Source organism: Bufo gargarizans, chromosome 5, assembly GCF_014858855.1.
Source record: "Bufo gargarizans isolate SCDJY-AF-19 chromosome 5, ASM1485885v1, whole genome shotgun sequence".
In the NCBI taxonomy this organism is placed as follows: Eukaryota; Metazoa; Chordata; class Amphibia; order Anura; family Bufonidae; genus Bufo; species Bufo gargarizans.
Window position 1 is genome coordinate 54,166,816 of NC_058084.1, and position 27,766 is coordinate 54,194,581.

Sequence of the window (27,766 nt, forward strand, 5' to 3'; positions counted from 1 at the left end):
GATTACAGTAAAAAAATATTGGATAACCCCTTTAATAAGACTTGTGCCTTTTTAATACAGATGTTGAGTAGATAAACACCGCAATCGTGCACAGCGTATCGCAGCATTTGTTGCTTCCTGCACAGGATACATTGCCTGTATTGATGGCTTAGGGCTCATGCACACGACCGTATGCCCTCCGAGACATACGGTCCGTGAGCGGGCCATATGTCCTGGAGCAGCATACATCGTGCACACGGGAGCGCACAGCATCATAGGTTACTATGATACTGTGCGCCCACATTCACAAAGATGTTTGCCGCTACGGGACATATGGCCCGCTCACGGACCGTATGTCTCGGAGGGCATATGGTCGTGTGCATGAGCCCTAAGGACCAATAGTTAGATCACTTTATCTGGTTCTTACATTTGATCCATAACGTTTTGGAGATTCGGCACAAATGCCGTCCGAAACCCGGCAGTTATGCTATAAGTCACCCGGATCACCTCATTGCAGTCAATGGGGATCTGGCGGTGAAGTAGAGGATCAGGCAGGCTTCTCTGTGCCGGATCAGCCTGATGGATATCCTAACGGAGATATTAACGAGGCCCAGAAGTTTCTGATGTCTCAAGTCCTTGACTACAATTTCAGCGTTTCACAGTCGTTGCGGGGTCGTACTCCCCTATGTGCCGCAGGATCATCTGTTGCTATGTGCGGCATGCCGAAGACCTGTTTTAAACTCTATCTTGAAAATTTCATTCATCAGACATAGTGTTTTCCTATCAATTATTTTATAGAATCATCAGTTCAGTTTATTATTAAGGATCAGACCCCTCAATTTCAACACTCCTGATCCTTTTGGTTTTGGGGAGATAAGCCACCGCCAGAGGCGTCTGGAAGCCGTTTACTCCCTTTTCTCGTTCAGAACACATGCATGCCTGGTTGACATGGGTGTATATGGGGGAATCTGTGGGGAGAGAGAGAGAGAGCTGTCTGTCAAAGGAGCGTTCAACCAACAGATGTTTCATGTGTATGACCTGTGTACATGACGCACTGCAATCTTGTTCTTTACCTCTCTCCATTTCAGCAGCCATAACTTTATATACAGCAGGTAACCATGTGAAGATTTGCACCATTGAATGGTTCTAATCGGCAGGCAGACCGGCAGCCGTTCAAAGTGCATCAGAAATCTGAGGGTTAGCCTCGGACGAGATCCCTGTATGATTCCAGTGCAGGACAATTAGGCAGTTTTTTGATCATACAGCACAAGACTATTTGTCAGGTTATTGGGAACTGGATGAGGCGGAGTTCATATTGCCATTTAGCTCTCCGTTCTGATCCATCAGAAGAATAAAATAAAAATTGATCAGTTATTTTCAGCATCAGTTTGCACTAAAAATAACTCCCGTCAAAAATAACTGACCGCCGACAGAACTGACACAAACTGATTGTAACTGATGCTCAAAAAAACAAATCGGTTATTTTTTTTTAAGTGCAATCTGATGCTACACTGCCTGCGGGCTGTTCTGGCAAAGAATGATGGGAACCGGCAAATGTGCAGAGAATCTGCCGGACAAATACCTCTGCGGTTTTTGTCCGGCAGATTCTCTGCATATTTGCCTGATTGTGCCCAGATCAGTTAGACTCCATTTTAGTTAATGGGGCCGGATGGCATTCCCGTAGCATCCGGCAGTGTAGTCTCCGGCAGGCTGCTTCCGGCCAGAACAGCCCACCTGATCGGCAAACGCAAATGTGAAACGAGCCAAACTGATCAGTTTTTTTAAATTATGTTTTTGTTCTGACTGATCAGAAGAATTGAAAGCTAAACCTAAATGGTGATGTGAACTCAGCCTTAATAGAAGGTGACTTTACTACACCCTGGTTACCAGTGACAGCAGGACATGTATGTACCCCGGGGATCACCGATACTGGAAGTCATTATATTCTAGGGAGGAGGAGGTGTCCACACGTGGAGGAGCATGGAGCAGGGTATGTGACTGTTAGCATAGAGAGAATTGGAATTATTCTGGAACGGATAACACTGCTCACTCTAATATTGGTGCAAAATTAAACCTCTGAGCAAACGCTGAGGCCAAACCAACACCATGCTACAGTGCCAGAAGCCGTGCACGCCGCCAGGGGCTGTCAGGTTCTAAGTCTAGCGGCGTGCTCCTGTGTAGGATTGCATAGAGCCAGACAGGCCGAGAGGTTAGTTTAGTGGCAGGGCACAGTTCATCGAATGCTCCTCACATGTGCAGCAGGAGCACCCACCCTGCATTCACCTACACTGCCTCTCCTTAGTAATAGCTGTGCACTAGGAGGCTGTGGATAGGTTTAGACTGTTGGGGGGTGCAGCGCTGTGTCTTTAGTGCATTCCTCAGCACCTTGCCTAAGCCTGAATTCACACTTAAAGAAACTTGTGTTGTTTTTGATATTTTTAAATGCTCCGTCACACAAACCCACACACCCTGTCACCTCATTATAGGGTTCCTGTCCTCGTGCAGTGGCCCTCGTTTCATTCGCTTCTTAGTTCACGTCCTGAGTTTGTCACTACGTGACGTCATCAGCTGGATTGATGTCACAGCCAGACGTTTGAGGATGTATTCAGATATGGCAGGTTGTCTACATACCTTTCTGTGACTGAACTTCACATCCATTCATCTGAATCATTTGGCTGTAAGCACTTTGACCAATGCAATCCCCTTTCAGATGAATGGGACTGTCACAGTATTCGGAAACGCCTCTGCCGCATGTGAATATATCCTTAAAATTAGGTTGATATGGACAATTGAAGCAAGTACCACGAGACAGAATATGAAATCTGAAATCTCTTATATAGACTGCCTGTCCTGGATTTAACTAAGCAAATAGTTCTGAGCCTCCTATTGGATAATTACTGCATGGGCGATTATCTTTCAGCTGGAAACAAGTTATTTAACCCCAACTGGTGCAATAAGTTGCTTCTCATTTCTTAAACAACCACGTCGAAAGACACATCTCGTGGTCGTGGCAAAGATGTTAGTCTGTTTAAGAAAGGTCAAATCATTGGCATCAAGCAGAGAAAACATCTAAGGAGATTGCAGAAACTACTAAAATTGGGGTAAGAACTGTCCAACGCATTATTAAAAACTGGAAGGATAGTGGGGACCCATCGTATTCGAGGAAGAAATGTGGCGGGAAAAAAATCCTGAATGATCGTGATCGGCGATCACTTAAACGTTTGGTGAAATCGAAGAAAAACGACAGTAGAACTCAGGGCTATGTTTAATAGGGAAAGTAAGAGCATTTCCACACGCACAATGTGAAGGGAACTCAAGGGATTGGGACTGAACAGCTAGAAAACCACTAATCAGTGAGGCAAACCAGAAAAAAAGGCTTCAATTTGCTAGGGAGCATAAAGATTGGACTCTGGAGCAATGGAAGAAGGTCGTGTGGTCGGATGAGTCCAGATTTACCCTGTTCCAGAGTGATGGGCGCATCAGGGTAAGAAGAGAGGCAGATGTAGTAATGCACCCATCATGCCTACCTCCTACTGTACCAGCCTGTGGGGGCAGTGCTATGATCTGGGGTTGCTGCAGTTGGTCAGGTCTAGGTTCAGTATGTGCTCCAAAAATGAGGTCAGCGACTACCTGAACATACTGAAGGACCAGGTTATTCCATCAATGGATTTTTTTCTTCCCTGATGGCACGGGCATATTCCAAGATGACAATGCCAGGATTCATCGGGCTCAAATTGTGAATGAGTGGCTCAGGGAGCATGAGACGCATTTTCACACATGGATTGGCCACCACAGAGTCCAGACCTTAACCCCATTGAGAATCTTTGGAATGTGCTGGAGAAAGCTTCGCGCAGCGGTCAGACTCCACCATCATCAATGCAAGATCTTGGGGAAAAATGAATGCAGAACTGGATGGAAATAAATCTTGTGACATTGCAGAAGCTTATCGAAACAATGCCACAGAGAATGCGAGCCGTAATCAAAGCTAAAGGCGGTCCAACAATTTTTTTTTTGGGGGGATGGGCAGTGTATCTGCGTAGTTTTTGAAAAATAACAAAAAAAAAATCATCTTTTTGCATGCAGTGTTCTAAAAACTAGTGTTTTGCCCATAGCACCCCTATAGGCAAAAATAGGCACAAAAGGATTAGACTAGAGGCTACAAGAGTGCATCATTAAAGTACCCCCGTAACAATACAAATGTCATACTGTAAGTATCCATTCACAATTCCGCAACTGCTTTGCGGTCTGCAAATTGCAGATCCGCAAAAAAACGGACACCAGCCATGTGCGTTACGCATTTTGCAGAACGCACATGACCGACACTATAATAGAAATGCCTTTTCTTGTCTGTGGCTGCGGACAAGAATAGGATGTTCTATTTTTCTGGGGGCCGTGGAACAGAAGTGCATTGAAAGTTAATGGGTTCGCACCAGTTCTGCAAAATTACATAACGGATGCCGACCCATTTTGCAGATGTGTGAATGGACCCTAATACTGACCTCCCGTGGATCGTCATCCCAAACCATTTAATTTGTCCCATGCACCCTTGTCACCTGCCAGGCACAATTACCATTCCTGCAGTGCTTCAGTAGGACACTAGGTGTCGCTGTGGAATCTGTCCAGTTGCTTTAGTTGTTCTAGTTTCCAACTTTGACCCTTTCAGTTCTACACAGGAGTGAGTCATAGTTCAGAGGAATTATTCTGCCGAATTGTTCCATTTTTCAGTTTCGATGATCTATTAAACCAGAAAAAAACAAAACCTATATGAGAAATTTACTAGCAAGTGCCCTGAACTGTAACGCTCAGTTTTCAGTTTATAAATATGTTTCCAGTAGGAATAACAAAGGGGCGGCAGAGTTAAGGCCTTATGCACACAGCCATAGCCATTTTTGCGGTCTGCAAAGTGTGGACCCACAAAACACAGATGGTGGCAATGTGGCGTTTCCGCATTTTGCAGATCGCTATGGTCCTTCCCCCTGTTAGAACTGCCTATTCTTGCCTGTAAAACAGCCAAGAATAGGTCATGTTCTTTTTTTGTTGCGGGGCAGCGGAACGGACCTGTGTGCTGTCCGCGTCTTTTGCGGCCCCATTGAAATGAAATGCACATCGGATGCGGACTAAAACCACGATTGCGTTACTACGGACTTGTTGTTTCATTGGGAATACAAGTATTAGCTAAAGCAGTTGTGGCAGGCATGATGGATTATCAAAAGAACCTATAACCTCCAGGTCGTAAAGCTCCTTGAAGGGTGATGTACAGCCCCTTTATTGGGGGGGGGGGGAGTAATTTGTAAAAAATAAAATAAATTAAGACCAGTGTTTTTCTACGGTGGACTCATGAGGCACCCCTTTAAAGTGTGACGTCTGCGCACCTTGTAGCTGGTGTGGATTCCAGGCACCATTGGCACCAAAGAACTGGTGTAAATGATAAACCCACCTATTGCCCTCGCCCCATTTTTGGGAACTAACGAGGGCGGAATAAAAGGTTTGAAAGTGGCATTAAAGATTTTGTAAACCCACGGTTTGTCACATTTTTACCCTAGTTTTCTGGTGTACGGCAGTGATAAAAGACCACCCCACTTTGTGTTTCATGAATGCAGCCCCAACCACGTTTTCATTCACTGGTCCAGTCCTTCAGATGCTATGACCACCCCCTTAAATCTTGGGAGACTCGGCCCTCACTCTATGACCTTTTGTCTTTTTTTGTAAGCCAGGTCCATGGTTTCATTTCCACTCTGATGATAATGTTCTAGTTCACGTGCGAGCCTGTGGGATGTGCGCAGGAGCGGGCGGGCAGCCTGTGGGATGTGCGCAGGGGCGGGCGGGCAGCCTGTGGGATGTGCGCAGGGGCGGGCGGGCAGCCTGTGGGATGTGCGCAGGGGCGGGCGGGCAGCCTGTGGGATGTGCGCAGGGGCGGGCGGGCAGCCTGTGGGATGTGCGCAGGGGCGGGCGGGCAGCCTGTGGGATGTGCGCAGGGGCGGGCGGGCAGCCTGTGGGATGTGCGCAGGGGCGGGCGGGCAGCCTGTGGGATGTGCGCAGGGGCGGGCGGGCAGCCTGTGGGATGTGCACTTACACGCTGACCTCTGTATGAACCTCCCGGGAAACACTTGGTGTATAGGAGCAGGTCAGGCATAATAAGTGGTGGAACAGATGGCAGCGGACAATACATTACAGTCCCTTATGTCACACAGCGAGCAGGGTGGCTGCCACTTTTGCGCTAGAACACGCTTGACACTAGATTTATTTTACCATAAAGGTCTTTTGTCCTCCACCAACCTTTGTCGGGTTCAATCCTACATCCACATAGAGGGATGAGAATCTACAGCGATGGAGCCTAACCCAGGATGATTTTGTCAGGCCTTTGAGGCCAGGACATAGATGTCCCCCTTTGCTTCAGTTTGGGGGAAGTGACAACGCCTCTCTAAATCACATTTAAAGGAGTTGTATAGAATATTTAAAAAAAAATTAAAATACTTTATGCTAAAAGGAGCCACATAGACTGAAAGAATTAAGTATCCGGTACCGGTAGAAATTTGCCAGAGAACCCAGGTCTTTTCATTATTTCGTTACCTCGGACTGGAGAATACAGGTGAAACTCGAAAAATTAGAATATCGTGCAAAGTTCATTTATTTCTGTAATGCAGCTTAAACGGTGAAACTAACATATGAGACTCATTACATGCAAAGCGAGATATTTCAAGCCTTGATTTGTTATAATTTGGATGATTACGGCTTACAGCTTATGAAACCCCAAAGTCTCTATTTTGAGGTCCCCTTTGCTCAGGGGGTATGGATTAATTAGCTAACTAGAGGGTGACACTTTGAGCCTAGAATATTGAACCTTTTCACAAAATTCTATTTTAAGCTGCATTACTGTAATAAATGGACTTTTGCACGATATTCTAATTTTTCGAGTTTCACCTGTATGTACACTATTCACAAAAAGTTCAGGATATTTGGCTTGTGGGTGAAAATTTCAGGATGAACCTAAAATGCACCTTTTAGGCCCCTTTCACACGAGCGAGTTTTCCACGCGGGTGCAGTGCATGCCGTGAACGCATTGCACCCGCACTGAATCCTGACCCATTCATTTCAATGGGTCTGTGTACACGAGCGTTGTTTTTCATGCATCAATTCTGCGTTGCGTGAAAATCGCAGCATGTTCTATATTCTGCGTTTTTCACGCAGCCCTGGCTCCATAGAAGTGAATGGGGCTTCAGTGAAAAACGCATTGCATCCGCAAGCAAGTGCGGGAGCGATGCGTTTTTCACTGATGGTTGCTAAGAGATGTTGTTTGTAAACATTCCGTTTTTTTTATCACGCGCGTGAAAAACGCATCCAAACGCATTGCACCCGCGCGGAAAAAACTGAACGCAATCGCAGACAAAACTGACTGAACTTCCCTGCAAAATGGTGCGCGTTTCACTGAACGCATCCGGACCTAATCCGTCATGCTCGTGTGAAAGAGGCCTTACAGGTGAACTTAGAGGACCCTTTACCGCTCCTGACATGATTATTTTGATTGCTTCATGCGTTCCCCATGTAATAACAGTTCTGAAGCGTTTAGTCTTATTTTCCTATGTTGCTCCATTCCATTATTTCTACTAGAAGTTATGAATAATTGCTAGCAGTCTGCAGTAAGGGTACAGAGGGGAGGTAACCAGTTGGGGGGGGTGTAACTGCACAGTCTGAAAATGGCAGCACTGATTGGATAGAGCGAGTCTGTGCAGGTACACGCCCCCCCCTGGTTACCTCCCCTCTGTACCCTTACTGAAGGCTAATGGCAATTAATTCATAACTTCTAGTATAAATAATAAAGGAACGGCACAACATGGAGCCATAAGAATAGATGCTCCAGAATTGTTATTACATGGAGATGCATGAAGCTATTAAAACAGCCATGTCATGAGTGGTGAAAGGTCCTCTTTAATGTGACCTTCTCTAAACCTTTGAATGCACATGTCCAACTGTTCAGTGTTTCAGTACTTTTTGCACAACTTGCTGTTCTCTAACAAAGAGCTTAACGGGAAAATTCACAACAGGTGTTTAATCCATGAATCGTTCAATACATTTCCTGGTTCAATTAGAATTTTTATTTAAATAGTCCACCTCCTCATGCTGCTCAGATTTTGACATCATGAGACTAAGGGTACTTTCACACTTGGGTTGTTTGATTCCGGCAGGCAGTTCCGTTGCCTGAACTGACTGCCTGATCAGGCAAACTGTATGCAAACGGATGTCATTTTTTCTGACTGATCAGGCATTTTTCTGACTGATCAGGATCCTGATCAGTCAGAAAAATGCCGGATCAGTCAGAAAAATGCATTGCAATACCGGATCCGTTTTTCCGGTGTCATCAGGCAAAACGGATAGTTTTTTTTTTTTTTTTTTTATAAAGGTCTGCGCATGCGCAGACCGGAAGGACGGATCCGGCATTCCGGTATTTTGAATGCCGGATCCGGCACTAATACATTCCTATGGAAAAAAATGCCGGATCCGGCATTCAGGCAAGTCTTCAGTTTTTTTCGCCGGAGATAAAACCGTAGCATGCTACGGTTTTCTCTTTTGCCTGATCAGTCAAAACGACTGAACTGAAGACATCCTGATGCAAACTGAACGGATTACTCTCCATTCAGAATGCATGGGGATAAAACTGATCAGTTATTTTCCGGTATAGAGCCCCTGTGACGGAACTCAGTGCCGGAAAAGAAAAACGCAAGTGTGAAAGTACCCTAAGATGACACCTAACAATTGATCAACAGTACCTCGCCATCACGAGGCTTCAAGCAGGGTGTTCTCAGACGGAAGTGGCCACTGAGCTTAGAGTGTCACAGAAAGGCATAGAAGTGGACGCCCTTTGGCCACAGCCCACACTGATGACCGCTTCATTGTGAACAATTCCATGCAGAACCAGATGATGAATGCCACACAAGTCCAGGCACATTTAAGGGAGGTGAGAGACATCAGACCATTCGAAACCGTTTACATCAGCGTGCTAGACAACCTACAAGGGTACCTGACCACAGGCGTCATCGTCTTGCATGGGCCAGGGAGCATCTACGCTGGACGAGGGACCAGTGGGCCTCAGTGCTGTAAACTGATAAAAGTCGATTCAGGCTGAGCAGAAATGATGGCCACCAACGATGTTGGAGATGTCAAGGAGAGCGCTATGCATCAGCAACTGTTGTCACCAGACGAGCCTTTGGTGGTGTTAGTGGGGGCCCTTGTGTCTCGTCAATACAGAACTGCCCTACACTTTGTGAATGGTCCAGTGACAAGTCCATACTAGTTAAAGAACATAATTAATCCAGTCATTGTGCCTCCGCATGAACAACACAGGCCTAATTTCACAGACGACAGTGCGCCAACTCATTGAGGTCGCATTATTAGGGAACGGCTGCTGTAGACTGGGGGACCTCAAATGGAGTGGCCTGCACCTTCTCCAGACCTGAATCCTATAGAAAACCTATGGGATCAGCTGAGTCCAGTGTAGAGGCTCGTAACTCTGTACCCCAGAACCTCAATGATGTGAAGGCCGCCCGTCAAGAGTGGTATGCCATGCCTCAGCAGACAATAAGTCACTTGTAAACAGCAGGAGACGTCGTTGTCAAGCTGTAATTGATGCTCACGGCCACAATAGAAGTCTTTGAGACACTGACATTTTTATGGCGGTATATCCACCAGTGGTGTGGTTTTTGTTTCAATAAATAGTTTGAGATGAGGAAATCGCTATTGCTGCTTCTGTTTAAATGCCCAAATCTTTTCCATTTTCCATAAATTTCACCCGAAAGCCAAATATTCCCTAACTTTTTGTGAGTAGTGTCTATATACGGTATACATTTTTATTTTTTTCAAGATTAAAATTTTTTTTTTTTATTAATTTGGTTTGCAATTTCGAGTAGAATAGAAATGAGAGAATGAGATTATGAACGTATTTTGCATGTATCTCATTGGTGTGGGTCTTCTCTACAGTATAGATAATAACTTAATGGCCTCTATTCCTTTTTTTTTTTTTTTTTCTTGAGTAGTGGATGGAGCTGGTAACTACAGGACTGAGAGCAGCACTACAGTAACAATGGGCAGAGCAGTGTGATGCCAGAGCTGCATGCCGATCGGTAGGGTGTCGGACCACTGCTGATCTGATATTGATGGCTTATCCTGAGGACACTCCATCAATGCAAAATCCTGGACAAGCCCTTTAAGACTCTATTAGCCATAGTGGAGAGCAGCCCTAACCTCTGCCGGTCCCAGTCTGTGGTACTTTACAGAGACAGCCCTGCAGGAAGCGAGCACTTGCTGATCGATCGCTGTGGGTTTTGGCAGCCGGACTCCATGTTAACTTGTTTTTTAGGAGACCCATCCAAAAATGATTTTGCAAAGCAGACAACACCTTTTAACAAATAGGGGGGGGGGGGGGGGCACTTCTTTATGGTCCATGCAAATTATACAAATCGTTGTAGACATTTCTTATGAATACCAATCAGTACATCTCATGCTCCTCATTCTCTCTCTCTTCCAGTGAGAACGCTTTCCTGTTAACTCCAGAACTTACCCCTCGGAAACTGAGAGCTCTGCCTTTTGACAAAGCATCAGCCTGTTATTACCATGGACTTGAGTAAGTTCTCCGCACACGTGTATTATTTCCACATTTGATGTCACCCAGGGCTGTCCCCCCAAATCAATCCAGTCCTATGGAAGACCCTCATCACTGTCCGAGAATTACTTAAAGGATAACTGTCACATTTAGACCCGAATTTAAATTTTCATATATGTAGTTACTGATAACATGCTATTCCAGAATCAGTTACTATTAGACTGACTTACCCCATATTTAATAAGATTCAGCCCTTAGCAACCAGTCTGCATAAAACTGCAATTTCACTATTCAGTTAAGATGGCCGCCACTGCCCTCACCCTGAGGCTAATCCCGCCTGCCCTCACTAGCCAGTAACAGTAGCCCCCAAAAGTGTCAGTAACCAGAGCCCTCCCTCCTAAAGGGTTAATCTCCTGCAGCACAAAGGGGTCCTCTTACCACATGTTGCTGTCATTTATACACTGAGCAGATGGCAGATCTCCCTTCCCTGTTGTGCGCTGCTTCACCTCTGCATTGTCCCAGCTCTGCTGAGTGAGGGAGCGTCTGCCAAGCGCAGGGACAGGGAGAAGTGCACACAGCCCAGGCACTGGTATCAGCTGCTGGGGAGGACCTGGCTCTAATCATTTACACACAGTCCCTGGCTGTCAGCAATGTGAGCCTGCACGCTGCGTGCTTCAACAGATAGATGGACCCTGTATAGCAACCTGATTTTAAGCAGAGGTAAAAGTTGGCAGTACAGGGAACAAAACTGGAATTAAGGGGTAATTGAATACACAGTGAAAAGTTGAAATAGGGCCACCAAGGTGATATTAATCACCACAATCCAATGCTCCCCCCAAAAAAAAAAAAAAGCAACAGTTATCCTTTAAAGGGGTTGTCACTTCAGCACGTGACATTTATGATGTAGAGAAAGTGAATACAAGGCACTTACTAATGTATTGTGATTCTCCATATTGCCTCTTTTACTGGCTGGATTCATTTTTCCATCACATTATACGCCGCTCTGTTCCATGGTTACGACTAATCCATTACAATCCAGCAGTCGTTGTCCAGAATTTAAGTAATCTGACGACCCCCCTTAAAAACAGCATCTCCCTGATCCATAAGCTAAATCTGATATTGCAAATCGGCCCCGTTTACTAAAGACACTTCCGCTATAGATAGCAACAATTCTACAAAGAAAATTGCTGTTTTTCCCAGTACAATACCAATGAAGATTATATGCTGTACGCTGTCCTTCTGTAGCATTTTGCATAAACCCTCCTATATAGATGGGTAATCTATTGTCAGTTTACTACTGTTGTAAGGGGAGATCTGATGGGTAATCTTCATAACAGTAGATTTCGAATTGGTATAACACAGGGATGCTCAACCTGCGGCCCTCCAGCTGTTGCAAAACTACAACTCCCAGCATGCCTTAATAGCTGTAGGTTGCCCATGCATGCTGGGAGTTGTAGTTTTGGCACAGCTGCAGGTTGGGCATCCCTGGCATGACAGCTGTATTGTTCCATGGTAATCCTAGTCATAGATGCCCACAGAAGAGCCTTGCGCTTATCCGCATTAGTCAGACCATCACTGCGGCCAGAGAGCGGAAGGGGCTCATCACATCTGAGAAAGTCAAGCCAAGGTAATTGCTGTGCTGAAAGTCCAAACAAAGAGAAAGCTAAAAAGGGCCATGACAGGAAGGGGAATACCTATAGTGACTTCAAAAAATTATATCCAAAAAACCATGCACCTGTTTTTTGTAAAAAGAAAAAAACATTGTGAATATTCACATTCTATGTTAAAGGGGTTCTCCGGTTTCAGTGATTTGGCTGCAGCAGTCATGTGTTGTTAATGTGACGTCACCGCTGCAGCCAGGTACATGGAGCCAAGCTGGTGAACTGGATTGGCGGCTTGGGATCTGCTAGGTTGTTTATTGCAGGCTCATCCCAAGGGTTGTTCATTTTACTCAGGAAAGCAGACAACCCCTTTAGTATGTAATTGTTTTTTGTTTTTTTTATCTAAATGTAAGCGTCCCTTTAAATGCTTGCGGTATGTCATGTTCCAGTTCTTCTATTTTACTGTACATAGCCGTATCCATTTAACATGCCCCTTTTTAAAGGATTTTCCCCTGAATGAGTTATGGGGCGTCAGTAGGAACCCCACAGATCGCTAGTATTAAGGCTGCAGCACTAATAAAACACACCAACCGATTTTGTTCTAAAGGTCATGGGGGTCCTGCCGTTCTGATCCCCAATAATCAGTAATTGGGGGGGGGGGGGCATATTCGGCACCTTAACCCCATAATCGCTGCTACAAAGTATTTTTACAGCGGTCATAGATGGCCTAGAATGAGGCTGTGGGTGAGGAGCTCGGCGGATAGATGACCAGGCTGTGCGAAGGAGGCAGAAACCGTATTTGCAGTTTTTTCGCCCTGATCTCTCCAGACACAGCACTCATGTGATTTAATGTTTTTGCAGTGGGGACACGGTGACATTGGGCCCTGTGATCACTGTGACAGGTCACATACGTGCTGCTGGCTCTATCTAGACCTTGCATGTCTGCGGCAGAGACAATTGTCACTTGTCAGGGCTGTTTTTCCACTACCTTCCAGTTATGCAGGAATAGCTAAATAAAATAAACTGAGAAAATAAGTAACAGTCAAGTTCCTTAAAAGGTCTAAAATAAAACAAAGCACCCCCTATCACACAAAGCCCTGCCCCTGACATAGTGACCCTGACTAGGTCATGTCATATACCAAAGTAACCGTACACAATGGGAGTAATAAATAGATTTTTATTCAGACTGTGGAGCCTCTTTGTAACAGTTTGTTTTCCTCCCTTTCAGATATTGCCTTGATAACAGGAAAGCTCTGGATCGGGACGTAGCATTTTCAGAGCTTCAGTCTCGTCTGATTCGCTATGAAACCCAGACGACCTGCACACGAGAGTGCTGTCCTATCCCTTTTGCCCTGAGCCCTCTTCCATCTCCTGCAGTTCTCTCTGAGCCAGGAAGTGTTCCAGATGGAGAATCCTTGCAAGGCGCTGACCCGCTGAGGCTGAAGCGCCGTTCCCGGGACCTAGATGGGTTAATTGCAAGCAAAAGGTGCAGTTTTTATTTATTTTACTAGTATTTTTGATTATTTTATATTATCCGTAGTATTTCATGGGGTTTTCCACGAGTTAGGGCTCATGCACACGACCATTGCCTATTTTGTGGTCCGCATTTTGCGTAACGGAACGTCCATAGAACAGTCCTATCCTTGTCCTTAATGCGGACAATAATGGGACATGTTCTAGAATTCACTGAAGTGATCGAATACGGACCAACAAAATACATTCATGTGTATGAGCCCTAAAATATTGATGACCTATCTTCCGGGTAGGTCATCAACATTTGACTGGTGGGGGTCTGCCTCCCACCAACCTCGCCAATCAACTGTTTGAAGAGGCCGCAACTCTCTGAGCACCGAGCCTCTTCCTAGGGCAGTGATGTCACATCCATCAGTCACATGACCTAGGCGCAGTTCAGGCTCATTCAAGTGAATGGGCTGGGGCTGCTGTACCAAGCACAGCCACTATGTCTGGTGCCGTGCTTGATGAGCTTGACCCCCTGATCTCTAGAATGAGGAGTGGCACACACCTGGCAGCGCATGCACGGTCACTTACCATTAAAGTGAAGCTAGTTGTGAGTGTTGATGCATTTTATGTTTGTCTTAACTCCAGGCTCGCTAAATCTGAAAGCTCGGACTCTCTGCTGTCCATTGCTAGTGAAAGCAGTGGCCCTAATGCAAGCACCAAAGGGAGCAGACCTCGATCGCAAAGGGTAGCGCCAATGTCATCCTCAGTGAGACCGACATCCAGAGATCGGGGCACATCTTTAAGCAGCAATTCGACCCAGACACAGCAAAGTACGAATGCTAATAACGAGGTCAAGGAGTCCAGGTCTGAGAAACACAATCGGGTAAGATCCCCTGGTTGGCTGTGCTTGGTTGATATGGTAACTTTTGAATGTACTCTTTATTTATAGCTTTTATAGCTTTCTAACTGATCAGAAGATTAACTGCCCCAGCGATCCAAAGGTAATTGTCATACAGCTTTATATCATTTTTGTTGGTCAGTCCAAAGCATTGTCTTGTAGAAAATCTTCTACAAAACATTCCTGTTTTGGTCTTTTATTGCAAATTGAGTAGTGGGGACAGCTCTTTCTGCAGCCAGTTGCCTTACAGCCAGATAGAGGTTTGCGGGAGTAAGGAGCACAAGATTGACAATCTCCTGGAATACATATTGTCGGGTATATAAAGCAAATGCTTTATATAAATATAAAAAAATTATCGGGTCAAAAGAAAAATTATGCAAACTATATTGACCTGTGAGATGGACATAAACATCTCAAAAAGAGTTCAATCAAGAACCTGATTATTTTGTGCAATCAGTAAAACAGGGTACAAGCGTCTATGCAAAAATATAAATGGTTTATTATACAATAGTTTAAAATACAATCAAAAATGAATCAACACAAATTTCAATAATATACAATGATATGCAGTACCCAGAATTCACCACTATATAATACCAACAAAACACTACTCAACCAACACAAGAATATTATGCAATAAAGCTTTAAATTTGTGAGAGATATACAATCATTGGATTATGCGTAAAACTCAATCAAGAAGATGACAGATACGAGCCCTTGCTCTGCCCAAAAATGACCAATCTTTAGATAATGGTAGTATTGCAACAAAACTTATAAATTATTGGCTTGATGTCAAACTAGGGGGAATACAAAGATTCCCAACAGAGAGTTTCTCCAATATTGTCCCCTTTATTCAGTTATATGCATCGTAACTGAAATCAGAGAAAATACTGATGTAGCAACTAACGTTACACGTCCGCAAACGAGCGGGTATCTGGCTAAGTATCAAGCCAATTAATTTAGATCAATACTACATAAAAACAAAATATACATTACCCAAGGGTCAAGTGATGTGCAGAGTCTTGGGGCAGCCAGCTCTCAAGAGTTTTTTTTCCCGATAATCCAAATAATTCTCCAGAGATCTATAATCCAAAATGTTTGTTTCTCTTTTTCCTTTTTCTTTTTCTCCTTTTTGGTAACTGGTTTCTTAATCCAAAACTTATCAGATGAACACGCCCTCCGAGTTTGGAACTTTCCAATCATTGTTGGATGGGTGTGTGCATTGATAAGGAGCATGACGTCATACTACCCAGAATGCACTTTTGCTACTGATGTAGTATTAACTGCTTATATCTAGGTGGCACTGTTGTATAAGCATCATACCATTAAGGGTTAACCCATACATGCCTAATATTTTCAATACTTCACACCTCTGACATCTAGAGGCCTTGTCTCAGGGCTGAGGGACAAACTTTGATACATGAATATATACTTTGAGGAACATCTAGACCAGGGGTAGGCAACCTCCGGCACTCCAGCTGTTGTGAAACTACAACTCCCAGCATGCATACTTACTCTGCTCTTCTAAGAACTCACATAGAAATGAATGGAGCATGCTGGGAATTGTAGTTTCACAACAGCTGGAGTGCCGAAGGTTGCTGATCCCTGATCTAGACCATTTTCACACTGTGGAATTCATGTTCAGATAGGAAAAACAATGAAGCCTCAGAATCCGCAGGTGCGGTGTATCTTCCAACTTTCTAAATGTATAATATATTGTTACAATAACACTAGCTTTTGAGCGGCACAGTAATATTCTCATGGACTTACTTTGGCCTACATGAAACTTCATACAAAACAGTAAATATAAATCAACATTGCTCTTAAAGGCAATGAATACCCATTATAACTAAAATAAGTAAGTATAACTGTTTAAACTTATGAAAAAGCACAACAATATATGTATAGAGAAAAATATTTTTCTCTCCTTTTACTTCTCCTCCTTAATTTTTAATATTTTTTTTCTCGTTAGTTCCCCTCCTTTGGCCAGGGGTTGGGTTTCACTTTATTCGGGGGGCCTGGGAAACCCTTCTCCTCCTGGCTACCCATGCCCCTCCCCGGCCTTCCCTTCTACCTTAGTCTCCGGCTTCAGCCGGGACTAGGCCGCATCTCCTCTGGCCTGTCCTCAGGTCCCAGGTGCACCTTTTGCCCTGTTTTCCCCCTCCCTGATAGTCTCTCCTCCTCAGGAACCCCCCACGCCTGTTTTTTCTTATATTTTTTTTATTATTTTTTTCTTTCCGGAGGGCCCCGGCTCCCTGTGGTTCCGTCCCGCTGATGGCTGACTTTTTCCGGCCGCTTCATTAATCAAGGCCCTGGCCTTTACCTTGACTAGGCTGCATCATCTCCCGCCCCCTTCTGGTTTTCTGGGCTTTTTTTCCTGCCCCCTCCCCGATCCTCTCATCTTTTCCCATCCTCTCCCGCCCCCTTCTGGCTTCCTGGGCTTTTTTTCTGGCCCCTCCCTGCTCCTCTCTGCTTTTGGAAGGGGTCTCCTTCCCCCATCTCATTCAAGCGCAGAGTTTTCACTTAACTCCGGCTTTAGGGCCTCCATCTTGCCAGCATCAAGGATCATTCCATACAGCCTTCCTGCACGCTTCTGCGGCTCCTGCAGCACCCCTTCGGGGACACGGCACTCCTGCAGGGAGACGGCACCTGGTGTCTGGTAGGACAGCCTCCGGCTGACTGTTTTTCTCTTTTTCCGGCTTCCAGGCTGGCAATGCTGAGAAGTCCCCCATTCACAGCCCACCTTCGGGGTCGCCACGTATTTTTTTTTGTGCGCCAGTTGCTGTAGAAAGTCGCCAAATAAATGTGTCTTCCGTCATTGTTCTGTTGTGTCCGGCCATGCTTCTTGCACTGCTTGATTATTTTTTTGTATTTGTCTGCTGTTCACCCACACAATTCTACAAAAATATATATATATATATATATTATAATATATCTGCTCTGCCACACCCATACCTACACACACCTAAACCCCTAATAAAAACGTACATTTCGCGGTGCTAGTGCTGTATAGTTCTTCTGTTCTGGCTCCTCCCATTGATTACATCATCAAAGGTCCTTTAAAATGTACTTGGAGTTTTCCTTTCAGTGCAGCTGTTGGATTTTCCTCCTCATGCGCTCTCCTACTGCCTCTGATCACACAGATAGGTGTCGGCAGGGAGAGAGAAGTGTGTACAGATGCACAGCTCTCACTGATCGGCTAGCGCTCTGAATGTGCGCTTTGACAGATAATTAAAGGGGTTATCCCATCTTAGACAACGGGGGGCATATGGCTAGGATATGCCCCCATTGTCTGATAGGTGCGGGTCCCACCTCTAGCACCCGCACCTACAAGGAGAATTGAGCGGAGAAAGTTGAGGAGGGCGCACTGCGCATGCGCCCTCCATTTATTTCTATGGAGCTGCCGATAATAGCAGAGTTTCCGTATTTCCATCGGCCCCATAGATATGAATGGGAGCGGTGGCCGCGCATGCGCGGTGCGCTCTCATTCACTTTGATGGAAGAGATGGGGAGCAGCGCCTGGTGGTGGACGGACCCTGGGAAACCCGAGGCTGGAGGACCCCAACTCTCGCCGGCTGGGACCCGCACCGATCAGACAATGGGGGCATATCCTAGCAATATGCCCCCATTGTCTAAGATGGGATAACCCCTTTAACCTCCTTAGCGGTAATCCCGAGTGTGGCTCGGGATCACATTACACTGCAAGCGTAGTGTGGCGCAAACTTCTGTCCGCATCTCCGAAAGTTTTGTACTTCTCCGGGTACAAAATTAATGAAGATATTGTACTGCCAGGGAGATGGCAGGAGATCAAGGAGAAAGCAGCTGCCCCCCTATTAGTCAAAGATAACAGGAAATTGTATGTGTATGTGTGTATATATACACTGATATCTTTTAGGTAGAGGGAAGAAAAAAATATAAAAATAAAATATGGTTGCATAAGTGTACACACCCTTAAACTAATACTTTGTTGAAGCACCTTCTGATTTTATTACAGCACTCAGTCTTTTTGGGTAGGAGTCTATCAGCATGGCACATTTTGACTTGGCAGGATTTGCCCACTCTTCTTTGCAAAAACACTCTCAATCTGTCAGATTGCGAGGGCATCTCCTGTGCACAGCCCTCTTCAGATCACCCCACAGATTCTCAATCGGATTCAGGTCTGGGCTCTGGCTGGGCCATTCCAAAACTTCTTCTGGTGAAGCCAATCCTTTGTTGATTTGGATGTATGCTTTGGGTCGTTGTCTTGCTGAAAGATGAAGTTCCTCTTAATGTTCAGCTTTCTAGCAGAAGCCTGAAGGTTTTGTACCAATATTGACTGGTATTTGGAACTGGTCATAATTCCCTCTAGCTTAACTAAGGCCCCAGTTCCAGCTGAAGACAAACAGCCCCTTGGCATGATGCTGCCACCACCATGCTTCACTGTGGGGATGTTCTTTTGGTGATGTGCAGTGTTGTTTTTGCACCAAACATATCTTTTGGAATTATGGCCAAAAAGTTCAACCTTGGTTTCATCTGACCATAACACCTTTTCCCACATGCTTTTGGGAGACTTCAGATGTGTTTTTGCAAAATGTAGCCTGGCTTGGATGTTTTCCTTCATAAGAAAAGGCTTTCGTCTTGCCACTCTACCCCATAGCCCAGACATATGAAGAATACGGGAGATTGTTGTCACATGTACCACACAGCCAGTACTTGCCAGATATTCCTGCAGCTCCTTTAATGTTGCTGTAGGCCTCTTGGTCGCCTCCCAGACCAGTTTTCTTCTTGTCCAAAGACCAACTATAGCAGCTGAACTTTATTTGGGGTTTATCAGAGGCACTTTAAATGATGGCAGGTGTATGCTGACTCCTATTTAACAGGATTTTGAATGTGATTGCTTAATTCTGAACACAGCTACATCCCCAGTTGAGGCTACTTTCACACTAGCGTTCGTCGGTCCGCTCGTGAGCTCCGTTTGAAGGGGCTCACGAGCGGACCCGAACGCAGCCGTCCAGCCCTGATGCAGTCTGAATGGAGCGGATCCGCTCAGACTGCATCAGTCTGGCGGCGTTCAGCCTCCGCTCCGCTCGCCTCCGCACGGACAGGCGGACAGCTGAACGCTGCTTGCAGCGTTCGGGTGTCCGCCTGGCCGTGCGGATCCGTGCGGATCCGTCCAGACTTACAATGTAAGTCAATGGGGACGGATCCGTTTGAAGATGCCACAATATGGCTCAATCTTCAGGCGGATCCGTCCCCCATTGACTTTACATTGAAAGTCTGGACGGATCCGTACGAGGCTATTTTCACACTAGCTGTTATATGCTAAAATAATGCAGACGGATCCGTTCTGAACGGAGCCTCCGTCTGCATTATTATGATCGGATCCGTTCAGAACGGATCCGATCGAACGCTAGTGTGAAAGTAGCCTGAGAGGGTTGCAGAATTATGCAACCACTATTTATTTATTTATTTATTGTTTTCTTCCCTCCACCTAAAAAGATTTCAGTTTGTTTTTCAATTGAGTTGTACAGTTTATAGGTCACATTAAAGGTGGAGAAAGTTCTTAAATTATTTATCTTTGTCTCATTTGTTACATCACAGAAACATGACATTTTAACAGGGGTGTGTAGACTTTTTATATCCACTGTAATATATATATATATACATACATACATACATACATACATACATACATACATACATACATACATACATGCATACATACATGCATGACCCGGCTTTTCATGGGTATATTTAATCTATTTAATGTTTGTGTGTGTCATTAAGATATCGACAGTGAACTCCACAGCCCCCCACCTTTTAACACAGTGCCCCGCCTCCTTAACCACTTCAGCCCCGCTAGCTAAAACCCCCTTCATGACCAGGTCACTTTTTACACTTCTGCACTACACTACTTTCACCATTTATTGCTCGGTCATACAACTTACCACCCAAATGAATTTTACCTCCTTTTCTTCTCACTAATAGAGCTTTCATTTGGTGGTATTTCATTGCTGCTGACATTTTTACTTTTTTTGTTATTAATCGAAATTTAACGATTTTTTTTCAAAAAAATGACATTTTTCACTTTCAGTTGTAAAATTTTGCAAAAAAAACGACATCCATATATAAATTTTTCGCTAAATTTATTGTTCTACATGTCTTTGATAAAAAAAAAAATGTTTGGGCAAAAAAAAATGGTTTGGGTAAAAGTTATAGTGTTTACAAACTATGGTACAAAAATGTGAATTTCCGCTTTTTGAAGCAGCTCTGACTTTCTGAGCACCTGTCATGTTTCCTGAGGTTCTACAATGCCCAGACAGAAGAAAACCCCCACAAATGACCCCATTTCGGAAAGTAGACACCCTAAGGTATTCACTGATGGGCATAGTGAGTTCATAGAACTTTTTATTTTTTGTCACAAGTTAGCGGAAAATTATGATTTTTTTTTTTTTTTTTTTCTTACAAAGTCTCATATTCCACTAACTTGCGACAAAAAATAAAAAATTCTAGGAACTCGCCATGCCCCTCACGGAATACCTTGGGGTGTCTTCTTTCCAAAATGGGGTCACTTGTGGCGTAGTTATACTGCCCTGGCAATTTAGGGGCCCAAATGTGTGAGAAGTACTTTGCAATCAAAATGTGTAAAAAAATGGCCGCCGAAATCCGAAAGGTGCACTTTGGAATATGTGCCCCTTTGCCCACCTTGGCTGCAAAAAAGTGTCACACATCTGGTATCGCCGTACTCAGGAGAAGTTGGGGAATGTGTTTTGGGGTGCCATTTTACATATACCCATGCTGGGTGAGAGAAATATCTTGGCAAAAGACAACTTTTCCCATTTTTTTATACAAAGTTGGCATTTTTCTCACCCAGCATGGGTATATGTAAAATGACACCCCAAAACACATTGCCTAACTTCTCCTGAGTACGGCGATACCAGATGTGTGACACTTTTTTGCAGCCAAGGTGGGCAAAGGGGCACATATTCCAAAGTGCACCTTTCGGATTTCGCAGGCCATTTTTTACACATTTTGATTGCAAAGTACTTCTTACACATTTGGGCCCCTAAATTGCCAGGGCAGTATAACTACCCCACAAGTGACCCCATTTTGGAAAGAAGACACCCCAAGGTATTCCGTGAGGGGCATGGCGAGTTCCTAGAATTTTTTTATTTTTTGACGCAAGTTAGTGGAATATGAGACTTTGTAAGGAAAAAAGAAAAAAAAAAAGAAAAATCATCATTTTCCGCTAACTTGTGACAAAAAATAAAAAATTCTAGGAACTCGCCATGCCCCTCACAGAATACCTTGGGGTGTCTTCTTTCCAAAATGGGGTCACTTGTGGGGTAGTTATACTGCCCTGGCATTCTAGGGGCCCAAATGTGTGAGAAGTACTTTGCAATCAAAATGTGTAAAAAATGGCCTGCGAAATCTGAAAGGTGCACTTTGGAATATGTGCCCCTTTGCCCACCTTGGCTGCAAAAAAGTGTCACACATCTGGTATCGCCGTACTCAGGAGAAGTTGGGGAATGTGTTTTGGGGTGTGATTTTACATATACCCATGCTGGGTGAGAGAAATATCTTGGCAAAAGCAGTTCCCTGCTCCCTTAACAGTAACATCCACAGTGAATGCCCCTTTAACAGTGACCTCCACAGCAGCTGCCCTTTTAATAGTGGCCCCTTCCCCCTTAACTGTGACCTTCACAGCGCCCTGCCCCTTTAAGGCTAGGGCTTCCTGACTACATGTGTCGCGCGACATTTTGTCGCACCAATGTCTCAACCATTTTTATAATGAGCGGCTATGGTGTTGCACTGCGACATACTGTGACATGACAGTTGTGTCGCGTCGCAGTGCAACACCATAGTCTATCATCATAAAAAATTGTCGTGCGGCATCAATGTCGCAGTGTAGTTGTGTCCTATCTGTCGTGAGACTTATTGTCGACGTGTAGCCTAAAGCTGACCTACAGCAGTGAAGAAAAATGGCTGGGTTGTTATGGAAACCTGGAGTAAAACTGTGTGTATGTGGAGACTAAGGGCCTGCGAGCTTCTATTGGCTGATGAGGGACATGTGACCCCGTGTATGGCAGTTGGGCTATGAAGAGATTTAGTGATTTAACTTAAAGGGGTTGTCTCACTTCAGCAAATGGCATTTATCATGTAGAGAAAGATCGCTGCAGCACAGACATGAGGTGACGGGGACCTGCGCATGTGTGCCAATGCACATTCTTATTGTATTGGCCACCAGTTAAGCCACACTTATTCCCACGTCCACTGCTGCTGGATTACATGGTGGTCATGACCCCTGGCATTAAGCAGTGTATAATGTGATGGAAAACTGAATCCAGCCGGCAAAGGAATCAATATGGACGATCACAATACATTAGTAAGTGCCTTGTATTAACTTTCTTTACATGATAAATGCCAGTTGCAGAAGTGACACAACCCCATTTAAAGACTAAACAAATTATTTCTGCTGCGCGATTGGTTATTTCTATTCTCAAAACCTGTGTGAAGGAAACTGCAAAGGAAAATTTAGTAAAGGCAAGGTGTATACATGTAACGTGTGCACTGCCTTAGTGTATGGATTGCATTACTGTTTTTTTTGTTTTTTTTTTTTGTTTTTTTTTTACAGATACTGAGTTACATCTTGCATCGTACTCCAGAGCTGCACTCGCTGTTCTGCTCCTGGAGTCATTCAATAGGAGCTTTTTTTTTGTTAACATCCATTAGATAAATATCTGTCCTGGACTCGTGCAGAGGTGCGCGGCTTTTTACAGTACATTTATTAGGACTGTCTCATGAGCCCGTGTGTAATCACGTGACACTCGCAGACCGGTGTCCTCTGGATGTAAAGAACGATCGACATCAAACAGATGGTTGAAAACCCCCAGCAAAAAAAACTAATATTTAGCCTTTTTTTGCTGAAACTTTATTATATCCTTAAATTCTTATTAAAATGATCCTATGTCTGTGCCGTGTCTGCAAGGAGGTGTGAGGGAACCTGAGAGCTGCTGGTGGCGATCAGGGAGCATCTGTACACCTCAAAACTCACAGCGACCGTATCTGGGGAGAGAATTGTCACTTACCGAAAGTGTCCAGCCGTAAAACGTGCAAATAAATTCCCTAATTCTTCCTGCATTCCCCTTGGCCTGTGTAGGGACCCCTCTAGGCGTGGGCAGATCTCCTCAGTAACACGGCCGTAGATGATGTGCTATTTTAGGTTTGGATTATTGTAATTATTTTATGTCCGAAAGTGAGCAGATAAATGGGAGCTGCCGGAGAAGCAGCAGACGCTCCTCTAAATCAATACGTTTCCATTGTTTCCACTGGCCCCTGTGGACCCATAGTTATAAGTGACCCAGTTACCGCTCCTCTGGACCAGTAGATAACAATGGGCTTAGTTATGCGCTCCTGTATAGGAGGCTGCACAGTGATGGATGACTCTGTATACATTAAATATCATTGGGGTCAATACAAATTATATGATTTTTATTTTACTTTTTTTTTTTTATGATTTGACATTTATGGTAAACCCATCTGTAGCCTCACGTTCATCAGATGGAGCCCCGAAATGTGTCCTGTGCATCAATATACCTTTTTTTTTTTTTTTTTTTTTTTTCCTTCCCTATCCAGAGACATCCTATACTGCAGTGTATATTTTTGAACATAAGAGCCTATGGGTGACACACGCCACATTGGTGTATATCAGAGGAATCCTCCCAGTATATACCTCCGACATGCAGTATGAAAGCTCCCAGAGCCACACTGAATATAGCTCAGCAATACTGGCCATGATCTCCTCCTCCTCCTCTTCACACATCACAATGGCGTCCTCCCACGATTCTTCCTACAGTAACTCTCCTGCAAAAAGCTTTCACCATTGTATGAGACCAGACGTGTGAAGCTCCTTCCGCGTCAAAAGATGGAGCGACCCAGGACCTAAAAGAAAACCCTTATATTTCAGTGCTTTCCCCTTTTATCAGAAGAGATGGTGTGACTGCTGGGACCCCTACTGATCCTGGGATTTAAGTGCTAGTCAAGGGGGTTGTCCCAAGTTATAAACTTATGCCCTATCCACAGAATGAGTGGAGTAGCCATTAAAGGGGGCATCTGTCAGCAGTTTTGTACCTATGACACTGGCTGACCTGTTACATGTGCACTTGGCAGCTGAAGGCATCTGTGTTGGTCCCATGTTCTTTATTGATGAGAAAAATGATGTTTTAATATATGCAAATGAGCCTCTAGGAGCAACGGGGGTGTTTCCGTTACACCTCAAGGCTCTGCTCTCTCTGCATGCAACTGCCGTGTCCTGACTTTGACAGGTTCAGGCATTGTGAATGTGATCACTCCTGGCCCTGTCAAAGTGCAGAAGGCGCAGCATTTGCAGAGCGAGCAGAGTCTCTAGGTGTAATGGCAACGCCCCCATTGCTCCTAGAGACTCATTTGCATATATTAAAGCATAATTTTTCTCAGTAATGCAGGCACATATAAACATGGGACCAACACAGATGCCTTCAGCTGCCAAGTGCACATGCACCAGGTCAGCCAGTGTCATAGGGACAAAACTGCTGACAGATGCCCTTTATTCACTGTGGGTCGCTTTGCGGTCTCCAGCAGTCCCATAAAAATGAAAGCAGCTGCAGCTTGCATACTGGACCAGCATTGTATTTATGCAGAGAAGTTTAGATCCCAGTATTTGTGATCAGTTGGAGTTCCAGCAGTCTGCTAACCCCCCACCACCCACACACACACCAGATGTTTATGCTCTATTCCAGGCATGCTCAACCTGTGACCCTCCAGCTGTTGTAAAACTACAACTCCCACCATATACTGCTGTAGACTGATAGCTGTAGGCTATTCGGGCATGCTGGGAGTTGTAGTTTTGCAACAGCTGGAGGGCCGCAGGTTGAGCATGCCTGCTCTATAAGTGGAAAGACTGTCAGAACTTTTGATCTCTGGGGTCTGAGTGCTGAGACTCCTCCCAAGATCTCTGAAATGAAGTGGCAGGAGCCCTCGGCTGAGCCCTGTGCCCCTGCAGCGAGATGTAGCGTTAGCGGCGCTCGAGACACTCATTCTAGTGCCGTTAAATAACATTAATATCTATATTTTATTTTCCCAGATGCTGAGGGAGGTGGTTTGTAAAACTCTTCTCAAACATGGCATTCAGGAGGGGCACCTGTGCTATGCGGCCTGCCTTCAGCGTCTCTTTGACATCTCCAAGTTCTTCCTAAAGGTAAGTGGGTTGTTCAGGGTGGTCTCTGCATATGTATGTTTGAGCCTAAATTTGGGAGGAGGGTCGAAGATCCCCCATATTCATAAGTATTTAAACTGCAAGTATAGTTAGTCTGTGGGAGGCTCGGTCATTCCTTGGATTTGTAGAAGGTAGACTAAACTCAATCAAACCACAGCAAGAGTCTACTAGAACTTGAAATCATGGTCTCCTTGAAGGTCAGGCTTATGAAATGAATAGTTCTTAAGCAAAGATCCTCTAAAATAATAATTTGAGGATCACTCTCATTTTCTAATGTATTTCTTTTATCTTTATTGCTATCTCCCGTTCTGGGCTGTGGTCACATGACCATGTCCATGCAGCTCTTACTTATTTCCTGTGATGTTCTGTCCATGGGGCGGGACAGTGATAGGGGAGTGTCTAGGTAACCAGCTGAGTGGGAGGAGCAATAAATTAAAGGGGCGGTGTTATGGGTGGTGCTGTGGCAGAGAAAGAATGGAAACAAACCACACGGACTGGTTTACATGGTGAAAACGGGTCAGGAGAGTCCAAACTGAAAAGAAAGGGGGGGGGAAAAGCAACTATATGCATGTATCTGATTTAAAAAAAACATGGTAATCCTGGAAAATCCCTTTTAAGCTTTTCTGTAAATCCTGAGTCTCTGATTTATTGTGTACGAGACAAACAAGCTGAATATGCCACAGAATGTCTCCTTGTTTAAGGCACTGTAGGTGAATCAGCAAGTGCTGGGGCAGTTCTGTTGTGCAGTTATTAACGTCAGTTTCCTATAATATACAGTTGCAAGAAAAAGTATGGGAACCCTTTGGAATGATATGGATTTCTGCACAAATTGGTCATAAAATGTGATCTGATCTTCATCTAAGTCACAACAATAGACAATCACAGTTTGCTTAAACTAATAACACACACAGAATTAAATGTTACCATGTTTTTATTGAACACACCATGTAAACATTCACAGTGCAGGTGGAAAAAGTATGTGAACCCCTAGACTAATGACATTTCCAAGAGCTAATTGGAGTGAGGTGTCAGCCAACTGGAGTCCAATCAATGAGATGAGATTGGAGGTGCTGGTTACAGCTGCCCTGCCCTATAAAAAACACACACCAGTTCTGGGTTTGCTTTTCACAAGACAAAAGAGCTCTCAGAAGACCTACAATTAAGAATTGTTGACTTGCATAAAGCTGAAAAGGGTTATAAAAGTATCTCCAAAAGCCTTGCTGTTCATCAGTCCACGGTAAGACAAATTGTCTATAAATGGAGAAAGTTCAGCACTGCTGCTACTCTCCCTAGGAGAGGCCGTCCTGTAAAGATGACTGCAAGAGCACAGCGCAGACTGTTCAATGAGGTGAAGAAGAATCCTAGAGTGTCAGCTAAAGACTTACAAAAGTCTCTGGCATATGCTAACATCCCTGTTAGCGAATCTACGATACGTAAAACACTAAACAAGAATGGATTTCATGGGAGGATACCACAGAGGAAGCCACTGCTGTCCAAAAAAAAAATTGCTGCACGTTTACAGTTTGCACAAGAGCACCTGGATGTTCCACAGCAGGACTGGCAAAATATTCTGTGGCAGAAACGCACAACACTATGTGTGGAGAAAGAGGCACAGCACACCAACATCAAAACCTCATCCCAACTGTGAAGTATCATGGTGGGGGCATCATGGTTTGGGGCTGATTTTCTGTGTCGGCGCCTGGACGGATTGATCGAAGGAAAAATGAATTCCCAAGTTTATCAAGGCATTTTGCAGACCCCCCCCCCCCCCCATTGTGGAATTTTCATTAGCAGACATTAGCTATTTGCTAATGTCAGCTGAGTGCAATCATGCATGTCCTACCTTTTTGTCTGTGGCTTATTTCTTGTAAAAATCATACTTTTATCATATGCAAATTTCTTCACTACCAGCAAGTTGGGCGTTTACTTGCTGGTAGCCGCCGCATCTGCCCCTTCTAGACGCGCCCCATCTCCTCTTGATAGACAGGGCCAGCGAGCGC

General features: G+C 44.6%; 1 protein-coding gene across 1 annotated transcript in view; it reads left to right on the plus strand.

The window, feature by feature from the left end:
- LOC122938596 (MDM2 binding protein) overlaps nt 1–27,766 on the plus strand; it is a 68,521-nt gene that overhangs the window by 32,463 nt on the left and 8,292 nt on the right. The window contains exons 17-20 of the mRNA XM_044294208.1: nt 10,499–10,594; nt 13,403–13,660; nt 14,281–14,518; nt 25,635–25,748. Of these exons, the coding sequence (XP_044150143.1) occupies nt 10,499–10,594; nt 13,403–13,660; nt 14,281–14,518; nt 25,635–25,748 (706 nt within the window). The remainder of the gene's footprint in view (nt 1–10,498; nt 10,595–13,402; nt 13,661–14,280; nt 14,519–25,634; nt 25,749–27,766) is intronic.